We start from the raw sequence: 21,366 nt of genomic DNA on the forward strand, positions 1-21,366 counted from the left end.
GGGCAGTGGTCACAGCACGAAACCTGACAGAGTTCAAGAGGTGTTTTGATGATGCTCTCAGGCATATGGTGTGATTCTTGAGGATGGTCCTGTGCAGGGCTAAGGGCTGGATTCAATGATCATTGAGGGTCCCTTCCAACTCAACATATTCTGCAATTCTGTGATAACCATTCTGTGTAGTTATGCTCTTATATTGCTGTTGCTGTAACACTAAATAATAATAATAGCAGCATCCCAAGTGATCTTATGCCAGCTGTCACCACATCTAAATTAACACCTATTTTGGCATGGGCTATGTCTTAAACTGTGGGCTTGCCAAGTAATAAAGGTGTCTAATTAAATGAAGAAAACAGCATGTGAGGAAGCTTTCTAGATCAAAGCACACATTGTGACATACCCCAAACAGCTTCACCAACCAATTGCTTCTCCCAGTCTAGTCATGATAAGGAATACTCTTCCTAGGTGCCAAATAGATCAATTTCATCACAACTCTATTTATACAAATATATTTTTCTAGATACCTTCTACACCATTTTTTCACCTTGCCTCTTTGCTATAAATCTAGCTCCCCAATAAATCAGCTGCTTTTTCTGTATGATAATTTAATTAATATTAATGTGCAGCCAGCAGGGGGTAGGCTGGCATAACAATAGCAATATCCAGCATCAAAAATCTATAATTAGCTGCCAAGAAATAAGAAAAAAAGTGAAACTGCTATTAAAAAATTATTTTTTAATAACTCACTGTCATCAATCCAAAGGAACATCAGGAAATGATTGCTTAACTAATGCAAATGGTTATGTCTTAGAAAATAAGAGAGTGAAGAATTTATACTCATGGTAGTACAGCGAAAAAACATCAACCTCTGTAAAACTATGGATTTTAAAAATGCCAGTTCAGTTAATCAGAGTCACAACTCAATTATGTTTCTAACCAACTGTTAGCAAAAGTTTCTAAATAAAGGTTTGGTACAATTATTTGACATCACTGAAAAGTAAACTATCACAATTTGCAAAATCAGTAAAGGATTTTCTGAAAAACAAAATTAATAGAGACAAAAGTCATACAAATTTTTACTACATATAATATTACTCTACACAGAGTAATTTATTTCCTTTCCCCGTGTTATCTCCTCAAGAGAAAAGATTTTCAAATGCTTGGATGATGAAATTACCTTCTCTGAAAAAACAAAACTAATGATAGAAAATAATTTCCTACTGTTACCTTAATCCTGATATCTGCTGCTAGAAAGGAGACATTCTCCTGAGGGCACCTTCAGTTGCCAAAAACGTAATAATAAGCAAGGATTATAATTTCTATATATCAAATGACTGCGATATACACCACTTAATGCACAGCTTACTTTTTGTTTTCAACTACAAAACTGACAAGGTATAAAAACAAAATAAAAAAAAAAAGGAAAAAAACCCCACTACTACTGAAATCTCACCAATCCTATCCAAAAAAGAACCCCTGTTTACAAGCCTGTTTTTAAGATACTTTGCTGAAACAAGCAAGGTCAGTCACACAATCTGAAAAGCATTAAGTAGACTCTAATCTCAGATCAACAATGTATGTTTCTTAATTGAGACAGACATCAATAAAGAGATTTGCCACACAGTATGTACTTTCCATATTCACCCTCAAAAAGTCACTTTTGTTCACATAGCATTCAGTCATCACTGCCCTCATTCTCACCATCTAGAGGCTGCTTTTGTATCCCATCTGTATCTGTTCTGCATGCTTAACTGAAACTGCAAACACGTGAGAGCAAGAACCCATTTTAACTCCCAGAAGTACAACTACCCACAACAGGCATCTCAAATAGCATTCATTAACAATGTTTTGCAGTATTGCTAGAACTGTCATTGAAAATACAAAGTTTGTTTATGATGAGTCAAAGCTGCGAGTCTTGATTTCAGGTAATTGCCAGTAAGCATAATAGGACTCTGCATTACTCAGCAGTAAGAAGAGAAGCTACAAAATGCTTGTTATTTTGTGCCTAAAGTGCCACACAAGGGTACACAACAACAGAATCTGCCCTTTCTTTTTCCTCAAGTAAAGATCTTTGATTTTTCCCTGCAAGTTTAAATGCATCTTATTCTAATCTGTGACATCTTTAGAAGCTAAAAGCTAAGTATCTCACTGCAGCACTCAGCTGCAGATATTGCTATGCTGGGCAATGAACTCAGTAAGAGAGCTGGAACTAGTTCTGAGAGCAATGTGATGTCCAGCAGTTGAGTACCACATGGAGGCATTACCTCTGGTCCTAAAAACAGTATAGCCACATTCTTCCAGCACAATGTTGGGCAGACATAATTATGTCACTCCTGCACACAGGAAAAGACAAGCAACACTGCTGTATACAACTCTGCCTCTTAGCACAGTGCAGAAGGAGGCATGCTGCAACTCCTGTTACAGCCAAAAACTAACTCCTTCAGCTTAATCAAGGTATTTTATCACAGCATAACATTGAAATAAATGAGCCATTGATGGTGACTAGTACATGATACAGATCAATAGGCACGCTAAGAAATCTCTACTCCTGCTTCAGGGTTGCTTTTTAAACCTGTTAACATCAGTAAGGTAAGTAAAGAACAGCAACCAGACCATCTTTGTTAACAAGTCTGTCTACTTCTTAAGATGCCAGCAGTCTCTTTTCATATTCAGGAGAAAGTACTGTATTAAAATGTAGCCTACACAAATTAGAATAACACAACAGACAGGTTCTATTCCTTCAAATACTAAAAAGGTTCCATTCCTTACAATACTCGAAAGTGCAGCTTCTTGATACTTTTTCTTTTTACGAACTCCTGTAAAACAAACACAATGAATCTGAGCGAGCTACTTCCCATAACTGCCTAACAAGAGACCTTTCTTTTAATACTTTATTTGCAGTCTTCTCTATATTGGGGTAATCAGAGACAAGACAGTGCCTGAAGAATATAAAGAATCCAAAATATAAAATGTGTCTACTACTGTTTTATTTGTTCTGTTATGCTTCAGATTTAGGTATAGAAATAGATACATTAGTTTGAACACTTTACCCTCAATCTGCTACAACTCTTTATATAAGGGGTCATCTTCCACATAAAGGGACATGGACTGGGAACACAACCAAACCAACTAAACCAACCACTGATCCCAATGTAGAGTAAGGCCTCAACTGACAGTACCCTTAGAGTACAAACATGCGGTGAAATCCATTTTCTAAAAATTATTACAATGTGCTCTCAAAAGTTTCATCTAAATAGCACACCTAGATTTACAAATTAAGACTGCAGACTGGATTTCATATATATCTGCTGAATACAGAGAACCAAAGACATATGATCTAAGTTTAAAAGGATGAGGTACATGAATGAAAACAGAAGACACTAATGAGCAAACACCCATGAGAAGTCTCTTCTACAAACATGTATGTAACTACTCTCAGTGAAAACATGACTTTTAGCATGCACTTCCCACATGAAAGTATTCATAGTTAATAGAAACAAGTTTATTTGTTGACTTCAAAGTAATTACAAGTTCCTTTAAAGCTAGAAGAAGGTAAACTGAATCTTAAATATATCGATTTAATAATACATGCTGTTGCATTTGGTGTTCTATAAAATAACTTTTAGCCAGAAGTAAATATAATCCACAAAATCTCTGGGAGAGTTGAAAATTGTATCTGAAATGAAACGTTTTGAAGTTTATTAGATTTGCTAATCATGTTTTTTAAAAGGTAATTAAATATTACCTTCTTATTTCTGAGGTAGGCTTTCTTGGCTGAAATACGTCCACGCCTTGATTCCAGCTGGCGGATTTTTTGTTGTAACTTTTGCAGCTCCTCTTTTTGCAAGTGTATAGATGTTGCCATATCCTCCTTTTCAAGCATGGCTTCCATACTTTCGTAAGTGTCATAATACACCACTTCATCTCTCTTCTCTGTTTTAAAGATATCAGAAATTTAAAAAATAAACTCCATAGTTTGTATTTGTTTAACATTTCTTTTTCCTCAAAGACCACCCTCCCAATGAGTTGCAAAATTTTATGTAGAAGAATATGATAGCCCTTTCAGGGGACGATCAAAAAAAATCAATGCCCATGCATGTCTTTGGGTCTCTTTACTAACATAAGGGACCCCTGATGTGCAGTAATTTCCTCTGGTCTTCACCATGAAGTTCAGGACAGACAGACTCTTTCTGAAGTCTTTGACATGAGATTCTTCTGTTACAACCAGCTGTTAATTTCATGTAAGGGGAATCAGACAACAGGACACTAAAAATCCTCTTAGGTTTTTGATGTCCCAGTCACTGCTTTAGGGAAGAAGGAAGGGAAACTTCAAGGCAATCCTTCAAAGCATTACAGGCCTGACAAGGAGATAATTAGTAATAGTTTTATCATCATTCATGATTTTTAGCCTCCTGAGTAAAGCATTCAGAAAAACAGCAATCTTATCTTTGAATGCTGCCTTCTTATCTTTTGCCAAGAAGGAAAGAGTGATGATTATAAATCCTTGTAGAATGTTGGATGAAGAAGAAGCAAAGACCTCTTGCTCTTTATTTCACTAGCATATGAAGTGGGATATATTTGTAATACGCCAAGAGGAATATGCACTACAATGCTGTCTGAAGCAAGCAGATGCAGTTGGCTTGACTGTCAAGTGTCTATTCACAGCACCAACCATCCTTCTTATTTCAACTTCATCAACTACTTTCAACAAGACTGTAATTTCCCTTACATCATCTACTGATTATTTGGGGATGAGCAGGGTTTTCCTCACATGTTAAAAGACTGTGTGTTTCAGATGTTTTAATTCAGATTTGGTGCTGAACAGTCTTGAACATACATAGCCACTTCAGCATAACATTATTCCTCATATTAATTGTTCTGTTCATCTAAGTAAAGTCTGAAGAGGTAATTGCATTCTTTGAACAATTCCCACATATTTTTCACTTTCCATCCTATGAGATAGTTTTGCATTTGTTACTAAACAGTATTTCACAAATTCAAAACAGCAAAGGAAACCCGAACAGTGAACTATTATGTGGATATGAGGAAACGAGCAAGATGGTTGTTTAGCTGACTGGGGTTTTATTTGGACAAAAGCTAGGTGGTGCTTTGAGATTTCTGGAGAAAACCTTTGTCGTAAGTCAGAATGACCTATGATGTTTTGAGGTTCCATGGTTTTTACTATCACTACCTCAAAGACAAATGATTTTGATACACTTTCCCTCTTAGTTTCCCATTCAGGGGATTTCTTTCAGTCTATAGATAAGCCGACCATACCATATCTTCAGTACCAAAGCTACATGTCTGATTTCCCAAGTACAAAATCTATCCCTCTCAAAAGCACTAACTAGCTCTCCACAGAACCATCCAGTCAAAGCTGCTGCATTTCTGTAAGTCATCTACAGAGCTTCCAAACCCCATCGTCTATACATGCAATACAAGTTGTTTCCATCACAAGCCTTAAAGGAGAGACGCGTAACAGAGAGAAGAATCTGTGATACCTCTTGTTTTCTCCTTTTCCAGAGGCAACTCCCAGTACAATTCAGCTTCAAATCTTTCTTACAAGAATTTTCTATCCGTAACAAAATTTTGCTATTCAAGCCCCATGCACCAAAACCAGTAAAACAGAGCTTGTATAAACAGAAACATCAAACAAAGGGTCTGAAGGATAAATCTGGCTTAAAAAATGCTGTAAGATTTCCACTGTTGGTAAGTACATGAGATACAATAGGTTCAGGAAACATAAGTTTTGCATACAGCAATACAAAACTTATACAGTATCCTATATGCTTACTTCCAAATACAGGTAATGAGACCCACACCAAAACTGCTGTATGTGTATGCATATGCCTTATCAGCAGGAGTAAATTTGAATTTAACAGTATGTATGTTAGAAGATGCAGCTCTTCACATGGCAAAGACTCTGTTCTCATTTCATTCACACAAGCTTTACTAGACTCTTAGTAACAAAATTACCTTTTACAGATTATGAATTAATTAAAATAAATAAAGCACCTGACATGAGTCTTCTGATACTTTCAAGTTGTGCTGTCAGCAGCAGCTCTTCACACTTCAAGATCTCAAACTGCACTTCATATAACTGAAGCTGTAGATCATAATAATCAGCTTCTAAGTGGTCCAGATGGGCTAAGGCTTCTGTACCACCTTTCAGGCTCTGCATCTAAATGAAAAAAGAAAACAAACAAACCAACAAAGCAACAAAAACCATACAACTCCTGGATAATGAGAAGAACAAAATCACAGACTTTATGATTACAGCTGGATACTGTCTAGTACATTAAATGTAACATGTTAAAATTGCACACATCAAGTCAATAAGATTGGTTCTAATCAGCTGCACTCTTAAGAGACCTTTAATATCTGACTTTTTTTCTATATGGCAATGAAAAAAATCCATGCCACTGAAATACACTTTGTGACTGTCAAAGTGACAAGTGAAATGTGAAACAACCATCACGCTCTTTTATACTATTTGATTCTCTGAAAATACATAATGAAATTCTTATCTTTAATCCAAGAGTTATTTTGCTATTGGCATCTAGAAAGGTACAGTTAAAACTGTCATTCACACTAAACTGAGGAAAAAATGTGAAAGGTTGTACAAACAGGGATAAATATATGCACTGATGCTCTTGTAAACACAATTTAACCAAGGACTTCCATTGTTTCTGGAGTCCTTCAGAAGAGAATGAATACAGAGTTTATAATATTTATATATATTTTTGTACTTACTTTTGTACGTACTCATGTTACATGTTTGACACAGAACAGTGATGTGAACAACCAAAGTGAACTGCAACAACTTTCTTTCATACAGTCAAACGAGATTTAACTGCTCACTACAGTTGGCCATTCAGACCATATTGACAAAATACCAACGTAAGCGGATCTTAAATACTGCAGCTCTAAAAGCTCTAAAAGCTGCATGCAGAAGAATTAAGGACACATCCAAGTTCTCTACCTGCTCAAGAAAAGTATATCTGATAGTTTCGCTGAGATAATGAATGAAAGTAATGGTAAATGTTACTGGAGATATGTTTAAACATAACTATATTAAACTAGAAAGATATCTGTACCAAATTAAACCAACGACCCATTTCACTCAATACTCTGTTTCAGAAAACCACTTAACTGCAAATATCCAGAAAGGTGAAACATAGTAGGCAGTGCAGTGATACCTCCCTAAAATGTGTCACCAGTCTCTAGCACAGCTTGCAGCAAGCCTTAAACAAAACAGACTTACTGGATTTCATTAAAAAAATTGCCTATCCCTTTTTTATATGCTGTTGGCACCTGCATCATTACCTATTGACAGGGATTTCACAGCTCAACCAAACTCAAACAGTTCCATATACTGTGCTTATTTTCTTTTAACATTGCTAGACAGAAGACCTGTGATTCGTTTCTTGTAACTTCAAGTTTAAAAATTTCTTCTACTGTATTGTATATTTACTGAATGCATCTTGTGTGTAGCAACTATTAGTCTGAAAAGCTCAGTAAGTTCTTATATGAACGCCATAAACATTTTAACCAATCATGTTATCACACATATGTTTCAGCCTAGTGTTACACAAAAATGTCTTGTTATGTCATTTTATTACTCTGCATCCATATTAAGTTACTAATTGTGACCAGAATAGTACATGACATAATGATGGCATATTTGGAGTGAATTTGAGGCTACTTTTCAAGCAAAGGACTGATTCTCTTGAACTCTTAAGGTCTTCCATATAAGAGGGATAATGCTTATTGTTCAGGCAGGGTATTGGCATTTTGGCATTTTTCAAGGGCTTTAACACTTTTCAAGGATTTTCTTGTTGCAAAAATGCAGTAAGATTTGGTGGGTTTGGAAGTGGGGGAGGTAGGGGTGGGAAGTGTTTGTTTATAAATTAAGGTAATGTCACTCAAACTTGACCACACCTAAGAACTTATGCTTTGTCAGTGAACTGTGAAACTGACCCCCAAATTTTCAGTTTTTGGTTTCAAAAGAGATGTTACCAAATTTAAATCCACAGTCTTTGTACAGTTACTGAGGAGAGACAAAGACATAAACAGGCCATCTTCAAAAGTATCAGCTTATCAAGTTACAGCAGCTGAGTATTTCATTCAGTTGCACTGCTGTCTGCCTGATAAAGGACCTAACAACTCAGTATCTCAGTCCTGTACACAGCATACATTACAGATGATACTAGTTGCCTGCTCTTTTTTAGGGGTACAACACCACTACATTCAGTTTTTAGCTGCAACAGAAATCAGAAATGACTATTGTATGGTTCATGGGCAGGTATCTTAGCTACATGGACAGACATCCTAGCCCCTTGTGAAAAACTAAAATAGGGACTATGAATTTGAACAATTCAGGTTAAAACTTCAGGCAAGATACTGTGCAAGCGTGATAATTCAAAACAGTATCATCACTTCCGAGAATATTTCCGCATTTTCTGTTAAAAATTTCAGAGTGGTTCTATTGTTAATTGATAGCAATTCTCAAGACTCTCTTCTCCCCAATCTCTACTATTAACTTGCAGCATCCTTGGTGAGAGGTCTCAGGCTGATCAACACAGTGAAAGAAACACTAGAAGTTTAATTTGAGAATGTTACAGAAAGAAAAATGTTGCAGTTGTGCTGGTTTTGGCTGAGATAATTTTCTTCACAGTGGTGGCTTGTATGGGGCTGTGTTTTGGGGTTGTGCTGGTAAGATAGAATATTTTTGTTACTGCTGAACAGTTCTTAGAGCCAAGGCCTTTTCTACTTTCCACAGTGCAAGGCTTGCAGGGAATCTGGGGGTGTCTGGGAGGTTAGGAGGAGATACAGCCAGGACAGGTGATCCAGACTGACCAAAGGGATATTCTGTGACACATGACATCATGGTCAGCACATTAAGTGGGGGAAGAAGAAGAAAGGGAAGGGAGATTTGGAGTGATGGCATTTGTCTTCCCAAGAAATGATTACACGTGATGGGCCCCCCCTGCTCTCCTGGAGAGCTCTGGGTCTAAACACCTGCCTGCCCATGGGAAGAAATGAATCTAACTCCTTTTGTTTTGCTTGTATGTACAGCTTTTGCTTTCCCTACTAAATTGCCTTTATCTCAACTCATAAGTTTTCTAATTTTTATGCTTCCAATTCTCTCACAGATCCCACTCTTGGGAAAGTGAGCGAGCAGCTACATTAAAATCAGCCAGCAGTTGAGTAAAAAGCTCAGGCTGAGGAGATACAATTTCAATTTCTTGCTATGCCACAATTTCCCGCATTAACAAAAGGATATATTTTAATCTCTACGGTCTTTGTTGTTGCATTCATACCAAGTAAAGAACGTCACAGAATCACAGAATGGCTTGAGTTGGAACATATCTTAAAGGTCATCAAGTTCCAACCCCTTGCCATGGGCAAGGAAACCTTCCACTAGACCAGGTTGCTCAGTGTTCCACCCAAGGCCCTAGCCTGGAACACTTCGGGGGATGGGGAACCACAGCTTCTCTGGGTAACCTGTTCCAGTGTCACACCACCCTCAAAGTAAAACATTGTTTTGTAATATGTAATTTAAACCTACCCACTCTCAGTTTAAGGCCATTCCCCCTTGTTCTATCATGATATGCCCTTGTAAAAATTTTTTTTTTCAAGACTGAATGTGCAAAAATCCATAGACAACCTGCTGAACACCAACAGTGTCCTTATAAACTGTCAGATCCCATCTTCGTTCAGAATTGTCACTCTTTCTCATCTCAAATTCAGATATATTAATTTCTTGAGAATTTTATTCTTTTTAAAGGAGCATCCCGTTTTTATCTTTTGGAATATAGCAGCTAGATGGTTTGCCAGAAAAGGTATTTCTGGTCTACAAATACTTTCTTTGTAAGGCTGCCACCCACCCTTCTCCAAGATGGGATACCTACTCATGTTTTCACATTCAACTCTGTATACTTAGAGTTTTTACATTTTCAAAACAAAACAATGTTTCAGAGCAGTTCCTCATATCTCGCTATCACCATGTTCAGGCCCAGAGCTCTCTATGCCTTGTTAATACACCATCCAAAAGCACTGTGTCCATCAGATGTTATTTCTCTGCCTTCAGAAGCTTCAGTTTCCAGTTCAGCACTTTCACCCCAAAGTATACTATAATTAACCCTTCCTTTTCCCATGCAGCTCCCAACGCTTCAGCATTTCAAAACAATAACCCATTTACCAGAGTGAGATGTCATTCAAAAAACATTCACAGAAGGTCTACACTGGCAGAAGAATTAGATGCACTATGGAAAAGATGATGTATGGTTACTCTAAATATGTGAGCATACTCAATACCCCATTTTCGTTAATACTGCTGGATTGTCTCATCCACTCTTAGCTAACAATGGCAACAGCCTCATAAACTCAGGTTTCCACACAACTTCTAGATTTCTAAATCTAAAGAGCATTGAAATACAGTAAAATTATTTTTGTGCCCTGAGTCTTGCATGTATTCTCTTCTCCTTGCAGATCAAGCTGTCTTCTACAGAGGCTCCTAAAATAGGCTATCAGGCTTACACACCTACCAGGCTATACAGTGCTAAAGTTGTGAGTTCTCTGGACAACTTTTATGTAACAGGGGCAGACGTTTAATAAAATTCTGCTGGAAAATTTGAAAAGTTCTCTTAAAACAAGGAATGGATTTGAGAGAATGTACATTAACATTAGTGTGACAAAAATGTTCTTAGCACCAAATATCCATCTGATAGCAAAGTTTAAAAGAGGATTTGAAGCATTTTTAGGCTTGAGGAGATGTCATAAAACCCAATAAATGTGTATTTTTTTTCAGCTAAGACACTTAAACATGGTTTTATGCATGCAGTCTTCCCTCAGGAAAGCTGCAGCTAGCACAGCCCTCACTGAAAAGACTACCCTAATAACCAGGATAAGCAGAGATAGTGAATGCAGCCTAACCAGCTAGTCATCTTCTATTTAGTAATGTTCAGACATCTTCATCTGGAATGTCAGAACTATTTCAAAAAAGGTGGTCATGCCTCTGAGAGCTGAACTATGGAGATTACATAGCAGCACATTTCTGTCCTATCTCTTATCTTCTTTCATTTATCTCAGTGGACAGCTGTAAAAATTAACAGTAAGAACAGTCCTTCTGGTTGACTAACCAGGAAAAGGTGAACAGAAAACACACATAAAAGGCACAAAACTCACCACACCTACCTTGCAACACCATATGTCTAACGCTTTTTTCCTGCACATTTTTATTTTCTATTTATTGGCATGAAAAATTACCTCCTCTTTCAGCGCATGTTTCTTCTGCTCCAAACAGATTTCTTTAGCACGCATCAACTGCAGAGTCTCCTTGGAAACTGCATACTGAAGCTTTTCCATACGTTCCACTGCTGCTGCCCATGCTGCCTTACCAAATTTTTTCTGGTCTGCTCGCATTCGATCATACACAGCTACAGAGGGGAAAAAAGACAGCTGGCTTACTTGTCTGCTCTCCTCAGATCACTAATGACCCTGCTGCAGAAACCACGCACACATTTGTACCCAAAAGCATCCAAACCTCTCTTAGCAGGGAACAGTCATTCTACAGGGTACCAAGGTTAAAATCCAGGATACAGGTACTCTTAGGATACTCATAAAATGTAATTAGCTATTTGCTGATTATTCTATCACTGTAATCTCAATTTTTTTTATTCACACATGGACCATTCTGAATATGAAGACCTCAACACCTAAACCACAGGTTCAAAATTCTTAATAAAAAACTCACTAATGCTACCATGTGGCCTTAGACTGCATCCCAAAATTTCCCCCACTTCTGTAATCAATTATCAGCTACTGAAGACACCCTTAATAATATTTATGGTGCAGTTAGAAACTTAGGTAGATCTGAAGAGTTAAAAAAAATTACAATTTAAAACAAAAAGTTTACCTTACCCTTAGGCACAATTCTGTAAGAATACTGAATAATACCTATCTTTTAACTCAAAATGCAGGAGTGCTTTGCCTGATTCAGATTCACTATTCATGAGTCCCAGACAACATCTAGGCTGACACACATGAGATTTTCAACATTGTTAAAATATAGAACAACCACGCGTAGCTCTGAAAAGCAAAACCCACAAAAATCACAGAATCAAAGGGTTAGCATTCAGTCCCCATGTGCTAGAAGCTATTACATGCTGATGTTAGGTAGTAAGAAACACCTTTGCGTTCTCATGTGTTTTTCCTCTGCCATCTGTTAGTATTTTGGTAGGCAAGACCACCCTGTGGTCAGCAGGAGGCCATGGAAAACCCAAAACATAACCAAACAGGCAAACAACCTGTATACTAAAGGTCTGTAAACAGTCTCCAGGCACTTCACTTTCCACGACTGTGTCTGCTGTACATAAAAAAAGCATTTAAACAAAACAAGTAAATATTTGTGAATATGCATTATCAACTAATGGCCTATCTTATTTTCTGCCCTCGTCATACTAGAAACACAGTGAAGCCAACCAATACTTTCAGAATTTGCTCTAATTAAATTCATTCCAGCATGCTTTAATCAATTTAGTCACTTTTTCAAAATAAGATGAAGTTTTACATTATCCTTAACTTGGGTTGTCAGTGAAAAGAGTAATTTTGCCGTTACTGCCTTTCTTGAGGCACATAGAGCAGTCCTGCATGGAAAGGACAGGAAACCTACCAGTCAAAAGATGTTTTCTCCTACCAGGTTTTTCATTTATCTGGTTGAGCAATCACTATCACCAAGGCCAAAAAAAAAAAACCAAAAAAACCCCAACACCAAGAAGAGACCTGCAGTCAGGCAGGGGTAGACACCAGGAAAAGGTCTGTCACTAGCAGCCTTCAGTCAAACTGAAAAAGGTGGCATTAAACTTCATCCTCAGGTGTTTGTCCTGATAAATTGATTATTTAAGTTAAAATGGTACAAGGATGAGAGCACAGAAGTATATGGCAATGTATATGGTTTTACTGCACCAGCTACTTAGTAAAACCACCTCAACTCTTCAAGCACAAAAATGCCCATGTTATATCCATGAAGACTTCTGAATAACACAGCATCTTTCATTGAGTATTTAAAACTGAGCTGTTGCTTAATATTTAGAGCTACAAAAAAATTACTGAAAGACATGGGCAACAGGAAAAAGAAAATAAGTGGAAGATAATAAACACTTCCTCTAGGGGTCTACCATACCAGTACAGAAAACAGAATCTATGCTTCCTAAATCTTTAGCAAGTATAGAGTGCTGCTAATACAATCACATTGAGAAAGTGACTCTAAAATTTTCATCTAAATTTCTGTTCTGCTCACCTGTGATGATGTTCTAAAAAGGCTTACTGGTGAAAGATTCGACACAGAAAAAAAAAAGGAGTGACAACTGCATTTTCTTCATGGAGGACTGATACAAAACAGAACATGGTAAACATTAAATAATTTAATCTTTTATGTGATGGACATCAGAAAATAACTACCTTTCTGTGTTTTAGCTGTTATTTCAAAGTATTTGACTGTAAGATCTTGAATAGAAAGCACAGCCATGTGGGCTTTTTTCTGCCAATCAGCATCTTCTTTTTGCAGACTCTCAATTCTTCTGGGGCCTAGGTAGTCATTCTCTATTGAGATCTGAAAATAAATCAGTCCATAATTAACAACACAATTAATTGCAGCTATTCTGCCAACAGCAAAGTTTCCAGGTAATTAAGGAAAACAAAACAAAAAGGAGATAAAACTACCAGCATAACACTACAACTTCTATTCAACAGTAAAAAACTCCTTGGAAGTGCTCCCTTCTCTTGAAAAAGTACACCCATGTTTCACAACTGGAAGCATAATAAACTCAAATATAAGTTTGATTTGTCAGCATCTTTTTGTTAAGTATCTTATTTACCTGCAGATAACAACCATTCTTCATCCAGGCTTTCTTCTAGCCTGGAGGATTTAAATCTGAAGTAAATAGATGATCTTCAGTCAGAACAAAGCCAGAAAACTAGGCATGTGTTGAAGTAATGGCAAATAATCATCAACATTTTAGTAGGGTTTTTTTTCTGTCACAGATTGTCCTAGTTCAGTAGGAGGGACCAGCTAACCCTGTGTGGGGGTGATCAAAGCTGTGTATTCTACCCCCTCTATTCATTCCCCAAGGACAATGAGCCATTAGCAGCAGCTGCCCAGGGAGCCATTATCACCTTCACACCCAGCCTGAGGGGGCGGAGCTGCAAATGGGCCATCAACAGTTCAACACCCCCTGGCTCCCAGAGTTAATCACCCATTGTGTGAGTCCCCGCCCAGGGGGAGGGACTGGGTGCTCCCTGAGGGTACATAAGTGGTGGGTAAGAAGACCTTGGGAACTTCTTGTCGGATCCAGAGGAGCAGCAGGACCTTGACAGGAGGAGATCCCCGCTCTCGCCCAGACCACAGCCCTCGCCTGCACCAACAGGTTTCTCTTTTCCTTTTGCTCTGGACTTGGGCGAACCACAGGGGTCTCAGCACAAGGGCAAACAAACCCCCTTGGGTTTGTGCTCCAGGACACTGGGTTATACTGCTGGGGTTTTGTGAGTTGAAAGCAATTTCCCTTGTGTGTCAGTGTTGTTATTGTAATATTATTATTAAATTTTAGCTCTGACTTATAATCTCTCTCGTGGTGAGTTCATTTCCCCTGCTGGTTCACCTTTAAACCAGCACACAGATGACTTTTAAAAATATTTTTTCCTAGTACCTAGGAGTTGAAATATTCTTTCATTGCCAAGATCAAGGCAATTTTATTTTGAGATGACAACTGTCTGAAGCAAGCAAAAGATCTGGAGATAATTTTTAAAAATTAATAAAAATGTACTTTTCTCTCCCAGAACTGAAAATTTTGACACACTTTTCCCACTACAGACAATATATATCTTAAGCCTGTTGATGCAATACCAAAGTCTTAATTTTGAATATTTTCAATTTACATTAGTCAAGAAGACACCTCAGTAGCAGAGATAAAACCTCCCAAAAGGGCTCATAACCTTGTATGTCCTCAAATATTTAAATCTGAAGTGCTAATGCCTCAAGTATCAATCTTGATTTCACAAAGCTTCAATCTGGTCTAAAGAAACCATTCCACTCTGTAATTCCATAGCAAATAAGAGGTTTTTAAGTAACTGCTCAGGTCATACCTCTGCATATCCATTTGTCCCATCTCTTAGAGGGATAATTTTTTACCAAGTAAAAATACATACGCGCCTTCTAAGTATCTTGTTCATTTCTTGAAAAATGTCTAAAGTAACTAGGGTATTTTAACCTACTCCTTATGTAATTCCAAAACCCTTAGAAAGGCAACAGGCAAAGTATAATGGAGAAAAGTGGTAAGTGAGTAATCATTTTACTAGTTAGGTTGTAACATGTAATTCAATGGAGTATGTCTGTCCCATGATTTCCACAAGCAATACTTAGGAGTGGACAGACAGGAGTTTCCAAACAAATGTCAAACTGTGCATGTGTGTATACACACCAGTGAATGATGACTGGAGAAATATGAATGCTTTCCATTTACACAGAACTCTGAAACAAGTTATTTTGAAAAGCTGGATAAAACCCAACACTATTAAAAGTCTCATTTTTCTATTCCTTGGTAAGGATGAGGCAATTTGACACTGAATCAATACAGGATCACTGAGTAAAGTGACTAACGTTGTTGGGCATGAGTTCTAGGAGAATAAGAGTAAGAAGCCTCAAAGTAACATTTTCTCATGAAGTTTTCCCTGCCAAAACATTATTCACATACGGTGCAAGCCAAAGAGATTTATGATTGCCGAATACAATTGTATCTGTGTTCCCAGAGCATGTATTTACAAGTAGCAAAAAAGGGAAGCACCTTTTCATTAACCGCAATCCCAAGTATGCCATCCATACCATCATTCACACTGAAGGTATTCACACAGCAACACACAGAAAAGCCCAGTATTGCTTTAGCAATGCCCATACAAATATGCATAATTATATGCAACCATAAGCACAGGTCATAAAGCTCCTGCAAAACTGTAGCAACTCAGGGAACAGAGAAAGGAAGAACACAAGGTTGTAAATATTGTTATGGACCAGTTCAATCTGGCACTGATGTGTCCTCCCTTTCGCTTTATGCAGTTGTTCACATCCTCATGTACATCCAAAAGACACGGAGGAACATACTCCACAAATCACTGCTCTCTGGAAGCAGGACCCCAAGCAGCTGAATGAACAAGAACAACAAACAACCTTTCTTAAGGTGGCAGGAATAGTATGCTGAAAGGAGACCCAGAAAGACACAAGCATTTCCCTAATGTGCTTGAGTTGACCTGTCTTCATGCTTAGCCCACACCTACACAGCTTGTTATCTAGCCCGTCAAGACTCTTTGAACTAGTGAGTGTGAACATAAATAGATGAAGATTTTACTACAAGACACAAACAAAACAATCAAAACACCAAAGGTACAAATAATGTTCATGTGTGGACTTTGCAGCTTGATAGGGGACATACAGCATTAACTTTCTGTCTCTGAAGCTACGAAACAATGGAGGAGGGATGTGCTGGTTTTGGCTGGGTTAATTTTCTTCACAGTAGCTGGTATAGGGCTATGTTTTGGATTTGTACTGCCAACAGTGTTAGCAACAAAAGGGTATTTTCGCTATTGCTGAGTAGTGCTGACACAGAGCCAAGGCCTCTTCTGCTTCTCACCCCGCTCTACCAGAGAGGAGACTGAAAGTACACAGCAAGTTGAGAGGGCACACAGCCAGGACAGTTGACCCCAGCAGACCACAGTGACATTCCATATCATACAACATTGTGCTCAGCAATAATGCTGCAGGAAGTGGGAATTGTTCAGAGTGATGGCATTTGTCTTCCCAAGTACGCTGTTAACCATGATGGAACCCTGTGTTCCTGGAGATGGGTTAACACCTTCCTGTGCATGGGAAGTAGTGAATTAATTCCTTGTTTTGCTTTGCTCACATGCACAGCTTTTGCTTTACCTATTAAACTGTATCCCAGTTCATGAGTTCTCACTTTTACGGTTCTGATTCTCTCACTCTCATCCCACTGAGTTGTAGTGAGTGAGTAGCTGTGTGGGGCTTAGTTGCCAGTTAGGGCTAAACCATGACAAGGAAAGAGGCTCTCATTGTTACAAAGAGAGCGTCAGCTCTACAGGTGAAGACGAAATCTAGGTGCCAGTGGTGAACAGTCTTTGACAGGTGAAAAACCCCAGCTGCTTTCTTAAGAAGGGTGACTAGCTAGGAGGTAAGGATGAGCCTTAAACGAAAATGCTTGTTCCCTTTACTTCTGAAGCTGTTAGACCAGATTACCACACCCACAACCACTACACATCTATGCCAGCCTGAGACAACTGAGGTTCAAGGTGGCAAATTCAGAATAAGAAAGTTCAAGAACAACCATGTGCTGCAAATACTCAGAAGATCCAAGTTTCCAGGCTGATTCCTGGAGTAACAATCCTCAGTCACAGAAATCCTTGCTACTCTTTGGATCCATGAAAGAAAGGATCTAATTTTGGGAAAGGCAGACTTGTCAGAAGGAGACTCAGAAATGGTATTCAGTGAATACAGCCTCCACTGCATCCTTGAAGACAGGTCCTTGCTTCCCACCTTTGTTTCAATTAGGTCAATGACTTTCTGAGTGGCAACAAGTAAGAGTTCCATTTGGTACCTTAAAAGCTGCAATTGCTCAAGTCCAGCTGTCTGCTGCTCCCTGCTTCTCACAGTAGCCTTGCGATGTTCCTGCTGAAGTTTGTTTCTTTGGGTTTGCCTGACATACACGCCCTGTGGCCTGTCAGAGCCTCTCCACTGACCTGAGTGTGCTCCAACGTTCCCTGTGGAAAAAGCAACCTCTTCCCATCCAGCCAGTCCATTCCACCTGATTCAACTGCTCCATCAAGAAGGTAAAAAAAACAATACCTGTTTTTTAAAAGAAAAAAACCCCAACAACCCAGTGTAAAAGAAAATACTGATACCAACCTTTCCAAACGCAACTATTGCCGTTCTTCATAATCAAAACCAAAATAACTGTGACAATCTAAAAGGTAAAGGGCATGCAAACAGCCACTTTCAGCCATGTACTTGGCGTGCTCTGGGGAAACAGAGATGACCATATTGCAAGTGCAAATACTGCCAATCACCAATCACTCAACAGAAAAATTACTAGTTCTCAAATGCAACTTACCTAGAGAATTATTATAATCTACCAGTCATTGATGAAATTTATGCTTGTCATCCTTTCAGAGCAGAACAGACAATCTTCAGAGAAAAACTGAGTTGAACTGAGACACAGTGGTAAAATACATATGGTCCTCTTGCAAACTGGTTGTCTGGGCATTATGTACCACTACAGCAAATATCCATTAAAACAATACTCAATTTAAATAATATAATTTGGGTATATTTATATAGAAATTATTTAGAGTATATGTTAACACAGGAATAGGAAAGTAAGCCACAAAGAAAAAAATGGAGTTTAACTAAACGAAAACCACCACTGTAATAGGGAGAAAAGTTGGGGAGGAAGGACAGGGATCATGCCTATGGAGGTTGAGGTTTGAAGAATGTAAGTCCACTTTCCTCCTCACCTATAAACACCTTCATGACAGAAGTGACCATTCTCTGAATTTATCCTAAGAACTTAAAAATGAAAAGAGAATCATATGGATCATTAAATAGCAACATGAACAGGCTCATGAGTTGTGAAGATGTTGTTTCCATATTCTCTTCAATAATTAACCCCCTTGATGTAAGACAATAACTCTCGTTATGGAATTAAAGGAAGCTCTTATGTGCTTCTGCATTCCATTACTGTTTGCAATGTACGCATAACATGTTTATGCTTTATTTTGCTCACCTTTATGATGCAAACATCTTCAGTTTTTATTGCTCATAAAAGAGCAGGGGTCATTTTAGAGATCAAACAGAAACAGAATTTTTAAATTACTATTGTCCATGTTAGATATGAAAAAGAGAAGACAACAAAGAATTGAAATGGACAAAGAAAGAAAAACTAAATAGTGCTGTCATCAAATTGACCCTTCTTGTAAACTTATGTATCTCCTTTTGATTCAGTAAAAATTTCAGTTAAAACTGAGAAGCTGTAATAAAGATGAAGCTTTTTCCCAACCTAAAAGGCTTTTCAGTTACCTAACATTTTCTCAAACTGAGCTTTTGGCCTGGAATTCCTCATTTGGACCCAAAGTTCTGGAGAAAGCACAGTCTATCAGCAAAACCCTTTATCTCACAACCACACCACGTAGCCAAATCTACAGTTTCTCTTCTGGTAATAACTTTCTCAAAAAAAAAAAAAAAAAGGCAAAGCGCAACACAATCAAACCCCAAAACACATTCCAGTTATTCTTCCTTAAAAAAAACTCCTATATTCTTCTTGAGAGGAATTCAAGCTTCACAGTAAAAATGGCTGAGTTCTCCTCCACGTCCCCCTCCCCGATTATGAAATCTGCTGTTGAATACTTTCATGTTGTGCAAGCTTTACTTCAGATGATGCTTTGAAACAAAGAAAATTATGACAGCTTTCACAAAAGTGGTTGTCAGAAACAACACAAGAAGGGATAGAAACAGCAGAAGCCATTAACTTCCACACATCACACAAACAGCTGTTTTCATCAGCTATTGCTTCAGAGTAATGGAAGATAAAAGAACACATTTTTACACTGTTCTGGTATGTTTTTGAAGAAAAACAAATTAATTCTTCATAGAAAACAAACTGAAAGGAGATTCTTAAACTAGCTTGTGAGCAAATGAGGATGAATCAACACAGGCAAGACCTTTCTACTGGAAACATTCTCCTCTGGAACTACTTGCAATTGTTGTTGAGTTTTGAAGAGAGTAAAGTAAGCTTATGGCAAGAAAATACAAGAAACAGGCCAGCAACTACAAGATACACATGCAGTGGACAGCTACTAAATGCCGGTCTTTAATACTTCCCAGGTTTATTCTGAAGAATGGACAAGATTCACAGAAACAGACTTGCGCCAGGCCACATAAAAGCTTATGCAGGGATATGTTACATCCCTCCAGCCTCCTTTGCTATCCTTCACCTAGAAAGACTTGTAAAGGCAGAAAAGGAGAAAAATGCAAGATTTAACAGCAGGACAGTTAATTCAAAGAGCAAAATAAGTAAAGCTGAGGGAGCACTCTAGACAACAGAAGCAATAGACAAAAAGGAAAGGCTTCATACATAAATGATAGCATGATAGACATAGGAGCCAGAAAGCATGCATGTCTGCTTCATCATCCAGTCAGGGACTTCTCAGAGTTAGTCTTACAGGTTTTTAATTTAACTATGCTCCCAGTTAATAACACAAACCCACCAGTATTTTCCAAAATCTAATTCCATACATACACCCCTGAATATAAGTGAAAGCACTCAGCTGTAAATGGGGCTTTACAGTTTTACTGGTTTTATCCAAAGGAATACTGACATGAACTTTAATGTTAATATATACAAGGCAACTTAGATTATATGGTAGATTCCTTAAAAAATCTGGCACTGGGAATAAAAATACAAACAACAGACAATTCAGTAGAGATCATAATGGAAGTAGCAAATTAAAAAGCAACCAAGATGTTAGGACATGCAGAAACAGGACTGAAACAATAATGCCATCATACTGCAAAGTGCTCTGGTGAATGTTTCTTCCAGAACTATGGAGAATGCTGAAAAATTAAGAAGTAGTCAGAAGTGAAAAATCATGTAAGATTTAGGTTATGGCAAGAGTAAGAGGTATGACTGGGTTTATTCAACTGTTTTTTCTTCCTGCAGACACATAAGTGTGTATATAAAGGAGCATTGAAAACACTAAGTTACAGTATTTTATATTGGCAATTCACAGAATTAAACTGGATGGTGCACCCTGCGTTATGCCATCCTTATGTACCCATCTATATATCATAAAACATTTATTTACATTTCTGCTTCACTGATGGGGCCCCAGGCTAAAAAAAGAGTTCACCTTGAATAAAGAGGCTTTATTTTGTTAAAAATACAGTTTTAATACAACATGTTCTACTGGTTATTTGAAAATGGTGTTTAAGCCAACTTAACTTCAACAGTAAAGCAAGTGGGCTTGAATGTTTCCAGACATTCCAGATTCTGTTTATGCACAAAAATGACTGGATGGGTTTTTAAACAGTCAGTTAAAAACTCTCAATATATACAACAGAAAAAATGTTAATCACATCTATCAAGTGTTCATCAAAATACGGTTGACGTTTTTACATACTGATATACTGAAATAAGAAAAATAATGGCACGAGTATTAGAGACGAAGAAATCGGATTAAAGACATACAACTACCCACGAACATGGATACAGAACATAAGAGTAACAACTGGCAAATACAGCCCTGTAA

At 37.8% G+C, this 21,366-nt stretch overlaps 1 protein-coding gene across 1 annotated transcript in view; it reads right to left on the reverse strand.

Annotated features, from left to right (window-relative positions):
• Positions 1 to 21,366, reverse strand: part of JMY (junction mediating and regulatory protein, p53 cofactor) — a 66,790-nt gene that overhangs the window by 18,076 nt on the left and 27,348 nt on the right. The window contains exons 3-6 of the mRNA XM_071579827.1: positions 13,462 to 13,612; positions 11,269 to 11,438; positions 6,013 to 6,178; positions 3,743 to 3,930 (exon numbers count right to left, since the gene is read on the reverse strand). Of these exons, the coding sequence (XP_071435928.1) occupies positions 3,743 to 3,930; positions 6,013 to 6,178; positions 11,269 to 11,438; positions 13,462 to 13,612 (675 nt within the window). The remainder of the gene's footprint in view (positions 1 to 3,742; positions 3,931 to 6,012; positions 6,179 to 11,268; positions 11,439 to 13,461; positions 13,613 to 21,366) is intronic.

The sequence above is a fragment of the Pithys albifrons genome, chromosome Z, assembly GCF_047495875.1.
Source record: "Pithys albifrons albifrons isolate INPA30051 chromosome Z, PitAlb_v1, whole genome shotgun sequence".
Taxonomy (NCBI): Eukaryota; Metazoa; Chordata; class Aves; order Passeriformes; family Thamnophilidae; genus Pithys; species Pithys albifrons.